At 39.6% G+C, this 12,203-nt stretch overlaps 1 protein-coding gene across 7 annotated transcripts in view; it reads left to right on the top strand.

Moving 5' to 3' along the window:
• DLG1 (discs large MAGUK scaffold protein 1) overlaps positions 2,386-12,203 on the top strand; it is a 266,358-nt gene continuing 256,540 nt past the window's right edge. For all 7 annotated transcript variants that reach the window (XM_013963634.2, XM_013963625.2, XM_013963629.2 and 4 more), the window contains exons 1-3: positions 2,386-2,834; positions 3,299-3,348; positions 4,003-4,134. In XM_013963634.2, coding sequence (XP_013819088.1) covers positions 3,330-3,348; positions 4,003-4,134 — 151 coding nt within the window. In that variant the 5' untranslated portion in view covers positions 2,386-2,834; positions 3,299-3,329. The remainder of the gene's footprint in view (positions 2,835-3,298; positions 3,349-4,002; positions 4,135-12,203) is intronic.

The following is a 12,203-nucleotide window of genomic DNA, read 5'->3' as shown; positions in this document are numbered from 1 at the left end:
TTCTTTATTAGCCCAAGGATATTGCCCCAGTGAAAGGCTATCTGGTTTACTGGGAAAAGCCTTCTAGTTTTGACAGACATGATCTCTGTGGTTCCAGTTTTGTCACTTACTCTGGGTGATCTTGAAATAGCTCAACAGAATTCCATTACCTCCACTAGCGTTGTTCACAGTGATGCTTCCTAAGGTCCACTGGACTTCACATTCCAGGATGTCTGGTTCTAGATGAGTGATCACACCATCGTGATTATCTTGGTCATGAAGATCTTTTTGTACAGTTCTTCTGTGTATACTTGCAACCTCTTCTTAATATCTTCTGCTTCTGTTAGGTCCATACCATTTCTGTCCTTTATTGAGCCCATCTTTGCATGAAATGTTCCCTTGGTATCTCTAATTTTCTTGAAGAGATCTCTAGTCTTTCCCATTCTATTGTTTTCCTCTACTTCTTTGCATTGATCACTGAGGAAGGCTTTCTTATCTCTCCTTGCTAGTCTTTGGAACTCTTCATTCAGATCGGTATATCTTTCTTTTTCTCCTTTGTCTTTCTCTTCTCTTCACAGCTATTTGTAAGGAATCACTGCACATCATGACTGCAGCCATGAAAAGACGCTTGCTCCTTGGAAGAAAAGTTATGACCAACCTAGACAGCATATTAAAAAGTAGAGACATTACTTTGCCAACAAAGGTCTGTCTAGTCAAAGCTATAGTTCTTCCAGTAGTCATGTATGGATGTGAAAGTTGGGCTATAAGAAAGCTGAGCACAGAAGAATTGATGCTTTTGAACTGTGGTGTTGGAGAAGACTCTTGAGAGTCCCTTGGACTGCAAGGAGATCCAACCAGTCAATCCTAAAGGAAATCAGTCATGAATATTCATTGGAAGGACTGATGCTGAAACTCCAAACTTTGGCCACCTGATGGGAAGAACTGGCTCATTGGAAAAGACCCTGATGCTGGGAAAGATTGAAGGCGCGAGGAGAAGGGGACGACAGAGGATGAGATGGTTGGATGGCATCACCGACTCAATGGACATGAGTTTGAGTAAGCTCCAGGAGTTGGTGATGGACAGGGAGGCCGGGCGTGCTGCAGTCCATGGGGTCGCAAACAACTGGACACGACTGAGCGACTGAACTGAATTGGGTCATCTTAGGCAAATTCTTCTCTCTGGATCAGAGCATGGAGGTTGCTGCTACACAGAAGAGGGTCGAAGATGTGGAAGTGATTTGGACATCTTTGCCCAATTCCTTTTCCAGATCCTGGGAGGCTCAGCCCCGAAGCGGGGTCCCAGCCGGCTAGTAGTCCCTTTCCTGCTGCTGCTGCTAAGTCACTTCAGTCGTGTCCGACTCTGTGTGACCCCATAGACGGCAGCCCACCAGGCTCCCCCGTTCCTGGGATTCTCCAGGCAAGAACACTGGAGTGGGTTGCCATTTCCTTCTCCTAGGGACTACGTAAACTAGCTTTAAACTAGTTTTGCTGAGCTTCAGCGGTAGCTACGGGTGAGTTCTTAAAGGGGCCGCCAGAGCTTGGTAATACGTGAAGCTGTTGACTTGGAGGGAGTTGCAGGCAAGGGAGAATGAATGAGAACCAACGAACCAATTTTCTATTCCCTTCCTTAAATGCATTCATACTTGGAATTAATCACTTAGATTTAAAAAATTCTCTGGCGAAACCTTCAATTTCTTATCAGATTAACTAATCTCCATATTTTACCTACCCTTCTTTAACTCAGTTCCTCCAAAACTTTTACTGAGGGGCCAACAGTAACTTTAAAAAATTAGCACCAAGTGTAAGAATGCAGAGACGGCACCCCTCCCCCTCGCAAACGCCTCCCTTTTCCCCCTCCCAGGCCCCGCCCTTTCCCGCCCCCTATCGTGGGTGGTGCAGTCGACACCTCCCTGAGAATGCTTTTCCAGGTTGGGGATCCACCCCCGGGGTGGATCTCTCTCCGGCAGAGTTGGAAACGACACGCGTTTAGTGAGGTTAAAGGGTGGCTCGGAATGTGTGTCCTGGATCTGGTGTAGGTGAGGTCACATTTCTCTTCCGACACTGTCACTCTTCCTCGCCCTCGCTCAGAGCCGCGGGACACACCGGTGGGCTAGGACGAGGTAAAGGCGGGCTCTTCCAGGGCGCCCTGGCCCACCTGTAGAGTCTGTGCGTCAACTCCTTTGTTCTCAGAACCACTTCGGTGGCCGCGCCTTTACGCAAGGAGGTTCACTTCGACGTTCCTCAGGTCCCCTTCTGCCGTCCCCAGCCCCCTCCTGGCCCTCCTCCCTCTTCGAACCCAAAGGTTGCAGCGCTGAGAGCCCGGGGCTCGGCGCGAGCCGCCTCCTCACTTCCCATTGGCTGAGAGCGCTGGGAAAGCGGTCACGTGGGGGCGCGGCAATCCAGATCAAGGGCCGCCATCTTGGCGGAAAGTTTGGGGGGAGAGCGGTTGGGGGCGCGGAAGGAGGCGAGGTTCCGGGGGTGTGGCGGCTAAGAGCTGAGAAGGCGAGCGGGCTAGCGGGCACCGGCGAGTGAGGAGGCGCCGGCGGCTGAGGCGGAGGAAGAGGCAACGGGGGTGCAGCCGCCGAGGGGAGCTCCTCCCCCGTTCCCTCACCCCCCTCTGCACAGCTCCGCAAGCCCCGGGTGGGGCGGGGGGACGTGGAGCGGGGCAGGGCGGGGGAGACGGGCCGGGGCGCACCCCAGCTCCGAGCGCACGCCACTCGCAGGAACTTTGTGGCGGCGCCGCAGGTGTGGGGGCCCGCGGAGGTGTGCATGTGGGGCACGAGGGCGTCGGAGAGCGGCCGCTGTCCTGTCCGGCCCTCGCTGGAGTAGCTCTGAGGAAGCCAACAAGGAATCAGGCAAGCGAGAGGAGGGGGCCCGAGCAGGGCGGGGTGATCAATCCAGTTGGTTCCTTCTCGGACTGCTTTACAGTCTCTGCTGGTTTAGGGGCCAAGGGTCGGAGCGCCTCTTCACCCCCCAGTAGCAGGTGGGGGGTATGCCTTCTTATGCCGGGGGAGGGGTGGCCCCACGTCTAGCATTAAGCTCCCTTTGGAGAAGGGGCAGCTTTCGAGGAGAGTTTGGCAGCTTGCTCCTGTCTGCTCTTAATTTGCAGGGGAACCCAACCTTAGGTTAGAGCTTTCTACATTGACACTGCTGGGTTTTGAGGCTCTTTCTCCTTTGACTTGGGAAAACTTTGCCAGGTGGACTTTTCAAATAGGGCTAGGAGTTTTTCGATTTGAGAGTTAGGGGTAAATGCTAGGTTAACCTCGATTCTGTTCTTTTCTGAATTCAGTTCTGTTTCCTTTCTGTTTTGTGTTCTAAGGTGTGTGCTCTCTTCCTGATTCTGGAGAAAAATGCCGGTCCGGAAGCAAGGTGAGAGTTTACTTCGGAACTCTTGCGGGTATCCCTTGCTTTTTTCTGTTTTGTGCTTGCTATGTTTTACAGATGTTTGTGTAACTGATGAGACAGCCCAGCCTTAGCCTTATTACTTACGGAATCTAAGCCTCAATCATTCAGAAGATGGAAACACCTAAGTGTTTGTCAAACTTTTTTCCCTTGACATCTCTGTAGTGACTGGAGAGGCAATTAACTTTTTTCCCTCAGAAATGTCTTTTTTAAAAGTTTGTGTTGGCGTTTTAATATTTCATTTAAATCATTCTTAGTAAACCCTTTCGTGAACGAATGTGGAATACTAGCTAAGAACTACTAGTTTTGAAAGAATATTTGAATTATAATGACGGATTGTAGTAATCAGTGTTTGTATATCAGATCAACTGAAACTATGTTACTAACACTGATTAAATGATCACTAGAACACATTGGTTACAAACTACTCACTTTGTTTTATTGTGACATAATGAACAGTTTTTGGATTATTTCATTTCTAAGGACTATTTATATGTACAGGAACATAGTAGTTGGTTTGGAGAATTGTTTAGGTATCTTGCAGAGTATTTTGCTGCATAGCTAGTTTGTAATACTTCCTTGTAAGTATATAATTTTAATCAAACTTTTTTTTCTTTTCAGATACCCAGAGAGCACTGCACCTTTTGGAAGATTATCGTTCGAAACTAAGCCAAACAGAAGACAGACAGCTCAGAAGTTCCATAGAACGGGTTATTAACATATTCCAGAGCAACCTCTTTCAGGCTTTAATAGGTGGGAATTAAAACTTTATTTGTGACCATTGTGTGTCAGCTGGGCTTAAGGCTTCTCTGAATTCACTTATTTTAAACTTAAGAGAGTGATAGACTTGGCTCTCTGTGAGGCATGCAGTTACTTGAACATCCAGTGAATTGTGTATTTTGATACTTAGACCAATATCTTTTCCAAAAATATCTAATAACCAAAAAAACTTTCAGTATGATTATTTCAGTGGTCTTTGATAACAAAGTGTAATATCCTAGCATTAAAAAATGAAGAGGTTGCAAAAAGTAATGACTGAATAACTGTTAGCTTGTTTCTTTGTTGGTTTTATTTCTCTGGAATCTCTGAAAATGTTTGAAAAGTTCTGTGTTTAAGAACATTCATTCTCTTAATATAGACCTCTGTTTAAACTTGGCATTTGTAGAATTACAGTTTTAGACTTGAAAAATGATCTTACAGATAATCTTGGTCTAATCTTGTTTTACAGATAAGAATATTGAAACAAAATTTTATTCTTAACTCTAACTTAAATTTGATGTGGTTCATTGTTTTAAAGGAGAACTGAACAAGGGTGCTGAGTTCTACTCCTGATAGTGCTATAGATTGGATGAGATGGTATAAATCATATAATCTTTTCTAGGTCCCTACATTAGCTGTAGCATGTGGATGCAGTGGAACAGTGGCTTTTAACCTTTTTCCTAAAAAGTAGCTAGATTCTTTTTTAAAGCAAAAGCTTATATTTTGTACACAATTCCTGGTATATAAAACAAGATGATCTGTTCTGGGCCTCTTCTCTAGGTACCTTGAAAAGTTTACAAACTACTGAACTAGAAAAATTGTCCCTTTCAATTTCAAGAATAAAATGCATTTTTATTAATCAATGACTATATAACATATTAAAATAAGACATTTCATTGCATTACATTTTTTTCCTCAGTAGTTACAGCCTTATATCTGTGTATCGATGGAGTAACTTTTGATGTGATTTGAGGTTAATGTATCTTATCCTATATTACTTTCAAATTAATGTATTCTATCAAATAGCTTATTGGTAAATTGATACTCTACTAAATTAGTTTTAGAATTAAAGAAAACGTTAAAGAAAATCACTCAGTACACTTAAATATAATTTAGCATTATTATAAACTTTTGAAAACATACACGACAACAGAGAGAACAGTATAATGAACTATTATATGTCTGTCACTCATGTTTAAAAATGACCAGTATTTTGCTTATTTTGTTTTTGGACATTTATTACATTTGAATTTCTAAGTTCTGGGGTTTAAGGTCCAAATGGATCAATTGGATTCCTCTGAAAAAACAACAAAGGAAGGGAAAATCATTTTTAGTTATTTTCTAAATCACCATTAAACCTAGGAATGTTTTATTTAGTAGGCTCACCATTTAGGAAAAAGTAGTATGACTTGTATGTCTTATTTTATATGTAATTCATAGATAGATGAAGTTCTCTGTGTGGAGTCCATGACTTAAGAAAATGATTAGTGAAGTAGTCAACCAGAACCAACACTTAGATTGAGATGGGAAGTAGATTTGCAATGTTGATGGGGATTTTTTTTTTTTTGGATATATTCTGCCTCCCCTATTTTGAATGTGTTTATTCTTATGCATAATTGAATTCTGGTAGAGTTAGTTTTCTAATTGTAACTTATACTTGTCAATCTTCTTTGTCCTGTGTAATTTTATTGGTTGTGAATTTAAGCTTTGCTGTTTAGGTTTACTTATATTTTAAGGTCATATAGAATATAGTATCAGATTTTGGTGTGAGGAAAGTAATACATTTTAGGAATTTTGAAACGAGTAAATTTAGTAAAGATTTTTTGTGTTTCTATACTGTAATTGAATTAATTGTTCACACTATTAGTTAATAAATACAGTTTCTGGTACATGCTTAAGTTGGATTAATTTTTGAAAATTTTTAGGTCAGTAAGATTGTCTTTCCTTTGCACCTGTACCATTGATTTTGAAACAGTGTGATAGTTTTTTAAATCTGTAAATTACCCTGTTAAACTAGAGTCCATTGTGTTCATAGTATGTACTGAAAAATTCTGTTAACTGTTTTTTCCTTTAGTAGGTAGTACTTCATCTTCTGAGGTGATACTTGTGAATCATTGAATTAAAGGAGACCTAGGGTCTTGACCACTAATTGTTGAAAATCATATATGGTGCTTAGGTTTTTTACTTTAAGAGTTTGGAAGTCATTTTCTTAGGCTATAGTGAATTAGTTACTACTTGGACTTGTAGTCTACAACAGTTATTTATTGAGTGATTCTTGAATTGGTAGTTTGTATCCACTGTTTCCATGCATTTATAACAGCTTTGTGCAAGGACCTAAGTTGTCATGGGATCCCCCTACCCTGTAGTTGATATATTATTAGGGTTAGGCTTCTGGCACCTTGAGGGCTTCCTTGGTGGCTCAACAGTAAAGAATCCACCTGCAGTGCAGGAGACATGGGTTCAGTCCCTGGGTCGGGAAGATACCCTGGCGAAGGAGATGGCAACCCACTCCAGTATTCTTGCCTGAGAAATCCCGTGAAGAGAGGACCCTGGCAGACTAGTCCATGGGGTTGCAAGAGTTGGACACCACTTAGCCACTAAACCACCACCACTTTGTTGTTATTCAGAGGAATAGGCATGCACATACAGCACTGTATCTGTTCTAAGATACCAATTTTAAAAACTAACATCTCGGAACTTGGGATGAATTTTATAGTGGATATATATTAGCATTGGTTTTACATTCTTAGTGACATGTGAAATAATGGTGCATTTTATAGTTGATAGTGTCAGTATCAGTATCCTCAATTCAGTGAAATATGGTAATCATTGTTCTTGCTCTGAGGCTTGGTAGTAGTATCCTTGAAGGATGGTTTGTCGATTTAAAAATTATTGAAAGTAGAAAAGATTTTATTAACTTCTGAGTTTCAGCTAAGTTGTTTCTTTAGAGGTATTTAAATTATAGTTTTAAAGAAGTCCGTGAACTATGCATTTTAAAAAAATTTATTTCCCAAACATCTGGTGTTATTTTTGTATAAATGGGAAATAAAGTCCACCTAATTTTAATCCTTGATTTAGGTGAGAGCAAGTTGAAAACTTAGTGTATTTGATTTTGTAGTCTCATTTTCTGTACTTCTAGTTGGACATTTTGTGAGTAAAATAGATTGGATATGGTTTGATGACAGCTGTTAGGGTCCATAGTGGTTTGCGGTCATCTCTCATTCTCAGGTTTGTCTGGGATCAGAGAGGATCTCGGTGGTCCTCAAAGATTTTGTACCAGTCTAGACCTCTGTAGGGTCAATGTTTTTTAAAAGTTTTTACTTTAAGGAGAATGTTTATAATGATGGAATTTACATATTTTGAAAAGCGTATTCAGTAGTCAAAGTTTACAAACTTCCAGCTATAATGGTAAAATGTCAGAGTTCCTTAGATTTTTTGCTCATTATTGGCCTCAGTGATATAATATGTTAGTGTATCATTGTGCACCTGTGTGTGTGTGTGTAGGTTTGAGGAAGGAAAACAGTTATAACAGAATATGGATCAGACTATTGGCTACAACTTTATGGAATTGGAGGAAAATTTTATTAACTTTCTGGTTGGTGGTTTTGATTGAATTGGGTTGTTACTTATTTGTTACTCTTGCTTTGAGGCAATACTATGAAAAAGCAGAAGCTGGTTGAATTTCTTTAGAACCTTGCAATCACAGAGAGCTGTAAAAGCATCTTTAAATATTTCTTCTAGCCCTGGTTATTTTATCTATGTAGGGACAGTTTTTTTCATATTAAAAATTTCCTTTTCCAATGATTTTTCTGATATACTATCCAGGTATTGCATTTAGTTGTCAAGTCTCTTTATTGTTGCTGTCAGTTGCTGTGTCATGTCCAACTCTTTATGGCCCCATGGACTGCAGCACGCCAAGCTTCCCTGTCCTTCCTGTCCCCTGTTCTTCACCATCTCCCAGAGCTTGCTGAAACTGACTGTCCATTCAGTCAGTGATGCCACCCAACCATCTTGTCCTCTGTCATCCTCTTCTGCCTTCAGCCTTTCCCAGCATCAGGGTCTTTTCTGATGCTCCAGCTCTTTGCATCAGTTGGCTAGAGTACTGGTGCTTCAGCTTCAGCATCAGTCCTTCTAATGAATATTCAGGGTTGATTTCCTTTAAGATTGACTGGTTTAGTCTCCCTGAAGTCCAAGGGACTCTCAAGAGTCTTCTCCAACACCACAGTTCAAAAGTATCAATTCTTCAATGCTCAGCCTTCTTTATGGTCCAACTCTCACATTCACACATGACTACTGGAAAAACCATAGCTTTGACTAGATGGACCTTTGTTGGCAAAGTAATGTCTCTGCATTTTAATATGCTATCTAGATTGGTCATAGCTTTTCTTCCAAGGAGCGAGCGTCTTTTAATTTAATGGCTGCAGTCACCATCTGCAGTGATTTTGGAGCCCCCCAAAATAGTCTCTCACTGTTTCCATTGTTTCCCCTGTCTGTTTGCCATGAAGTGATGGGACCAGATGCCATGATCTTAGTTTTTTTGAATGTTTGAGTTTTAAACCAGCTTTTTCAGTCTCCTCTTTCACCTCATCCAGAGGTCCTTTATTTCCTCTTTGCTTTCTGCCATAAGGGTGGTGTCATCTGGTTATCTGACGTTATTGATATTTCTCCAGCTTGTGCTTGATATTCCAGCTTGTGCTTCATCCAGCCCTGCATTTTGCGTGATGTACTCTGCATATAAATTAAATAAGCAGGGTGACAATATACAGCCTTGACATACTCCTTTCCCAATTTTGGGGCTTCCCTGGTGGCTCAGATGCTAAAGCATCTGCCTGCAATGCAGGAGACCTGGGTTCGGTCCCTGAGTTGGGAAGATCCCCTGAAGAAGGAAATGGCAACCCACTCTAGTACTCTTGCCTGGAAAATCCTATGGCTACAGTAGGCTACAGTCCATGTGGTCGCAAAGAGTTGGACACGACTGAGCGACTGCACTTTCACTTTGCCAATTTTGAATCAGTTGTTCCATGTTCGGTTGTGTTGCTTCTTGACCTGCATACTGATTTCGCAGGAGACAGGTAAGGTGGTGTGGTATTCCCATCTTTTGAAAAACTTTCCACAGTCTGTGTGATCCACACAGTTAAAGGCTTTAGTGTAATCAGTGAAGCAGAATTAGATGATTTTCTGGAATTCTCTTGCATTTTCTAAGATCCAGCAGATGTTGGCAATTTGATCTCTGGTTCCTCTTTAGTCTTCTTTAATCTGTGCACATTTCCACAGCCTGTGTCTTTTATGATATTAACATATTTGAAGAGTATAGTTCCCCCTGCTCTTATTTTTTTATATAAAGTTTCCTGTTGTAAGTTTGCTAATATTTGCTTGTGATTAAACTCAGGTTATGTATTCTCTGTGTTTCTGTACATCCAGATAGGTACATGATGTCTTCTGCCCTTCATTTAATGTTGATTTTAATCACCCTGTTAAGGTATTGTCTGATTGCTGTAGTCTGTAGTTATTTTTTTCCCCTTTGCCGTTTATAAGCAGTATATGGGGGAGACACTTTAACACCTTGTAGTCTCCCTGCTCTTTAGAGACATTTCCACCTAGGCTTAGCATCCACTGATGATGCTTGCCTGAATCAGTTTTTACTGTGTTGAAAATGACAGTTGAAAGATTGTAGTAGAGTTTTTTTTTTAATACAGCAGCACTTTTCTATAGTTTCCAGTTAACTACAGAAAAGTGCTGCTTGGTATTTTACTATAATAAAGAGCACTCCTCTTCCATTTATCTACCTACCTACCTATCTAGCTATCATATTTCTTTCAGTGGTTGATCACTTACTATCATCCTTAATGATTTGGGTGTTCAGATTGTCTCAGATTTACCTAGTGTAAGTCTTCTCTAGCTTGGCCGTAATGTCTTTATGGCCTTCCCTCATTTTTTTTAAGCACTTCTGTAGTTTTTGGCATAACATGATGTTCTAGGTTCATCTTGTGTATAACCTGCCCCATCCTTAGAATCAACCATTTCTTTGAGAAGTTCTGGTTCCTTTTGATACATACCTTGTTTTAAGGAATATACTATGACTGTTAGTCATATCATATTTAAAGTGTTGGAATAATTTATTTTGGATATTGGCTTGTCCTTTTTTCTCTTTCTAGTGTGTGAAACAACAAATTATAATACATGGTTTAAAATTTTATGTACTTCCTTCTTTGGAAATCAAAATGAGTTTTTATTATTATTTTTTTTTTTTCAAAATGAGTTTTTAAATGTATGTTGGTTTAGTCAAAAGCAGAGTAATCTGTGCCTGAGTAGGTTTGAATGTTGGATACTTTAGTTTACAAAAACATTGTGCTTGCTTTTAATCAATTAACTGGTAAAATTTTTCTCTTGGAAATGATTGGATTGTATTTCATTGTACATTAGCTGTCTAGTTGTCTTTTGTCTAACCCTCCAGAGTGGAATTCATAAACATTTATAGTCAGATACGTGTACTTAATATAAAATATTATAAGCAGGAGAATTCTTACAACAGAGATAACCTACTTCTTCCATAGGGTAAAGATCCTTCTAGAATGTTATTCTTGTGTATATATACACTCTTTCATTTTGCAAAACAAAGTCCTGTATACAAATTTTGTGTGTAGAACATGGTGCTCAGTTGCGTCTAACTTTTTATGACCCCATGGACTGTAGCCCACGAGGCTCCTCTGTCCATGGAAATTCCAGTATTCTTTCTTTTGTCACCTGTGGTTTTGGTGGAATTGTCCAGGCAAGAATACAGGAGTGGGTTGCCATTTCCTCCTCCAGGGATCTTCTCAACCCAGGAATTGAACCCTGGTCTCCTGCATTGGCAGGCGGATTCTTTACCACTTGAGCCACCTGGGAAGCTCCAAATAAAACATGGTATAATTGATTCTGCAGTTCAATGGGAATTGATACTTAAAATTGTTATATAAAATGAAAAATATTATCAGATTAAAATTATCCTTAAAAATTCTTCAGAAAAAAAAAAAAAAATTCTTCAGGAATTGTTTCTCATTAACTACAGTTCCACTGTTTTTCTCTCTAGCAGAGAGAAATAATTCCTTCAGTTGGGCAGCAGATGAAGTAGTTGACTTGTGTTTAAATGACCTTTAGTATTAAAAGCACATAATTCTAGAATCACATTCAGCACAGTGAAATATAGAGAGATACTATGATAATGGAGTCTACCTGAGGGAACAGTCTTCTCTCTTCTCAGTTTTTATTTGCTGGCATTTGCTTACTGGACTAATAGGAAGAATTTCCCTATTTTTGGTGAAAAGAGGTACTGTGGTTGAATTTGCTTAAGTGTATACAGTGTGACTTCTCTGTGCTGTACATTTTAACTATCTTTATCCCACAAAGTTTATCATTATGTGCCTTTCCATATCAGTCGGTTGTGCTGTTTAAAGACTGTTGCACTGTATAGATTTTTCTGTAGTTATAATTTCCCAGGAGCATTTAGATATATAATTTTTCTGAATTATAGACAACATTGCTTTTGTATATGTTCTTCATCCTATATCCTTGATATATTCTTTGGATAAGTTCATAGAATTGAACTGCTTGGTAAAGGGGATGTGCAATTTTAAAAGGCTTTTGATGTGATTTTTTTTGTTTGTTTAATTACTGTCAAAAATGTTATATTAATTTAATTTTTTAGATATGTGGAAGAATGACAAATTTACTATCCCTTAAGCACATCAAAGTATTATCTTCTTAGTATTTTCTATTCTGATCTGTAGAAGATACCTGTAGTCATTTTGATGTTTTATTTTGGATAAATAACCAATGATGTAAGAATTTTCTTATATCGTTGTTAATTTCTATGATTTATTTGTTCATGTCATGTGCCCCTCACCACTCTTTTTTTCCATTTTTTTCCTTAGAGGTATAAAATGTCCATTCGAGATATCAATGCTACCTGGCTTTGCAAATTGCATTTGTTTTTAATGCATTGTCATTTGTTTTTAAACTAATTTTTAAAAAATTACCCTTGGTATTATGCTTAGACAGACTTTCTTAGCCCTAAGGTTATAAAA

Source organism: Capra hircus, chromosome 1 (assembly GCF_001704415.2).
Source record: "Capra hircus breed San Clemente chromosome 1, ASM170441v1, whole genome shotgun sequence".
Taxonomy (NCBI): domain Eukaryota; kingdom Metazoa; phylum Chordata; class Mammalia; order Artiodactyla; family Bovidae; genus Capra; species Capra hircus.
This window is presented reverse-complemented; position numbering and strand designations above follow the sequence as displayed.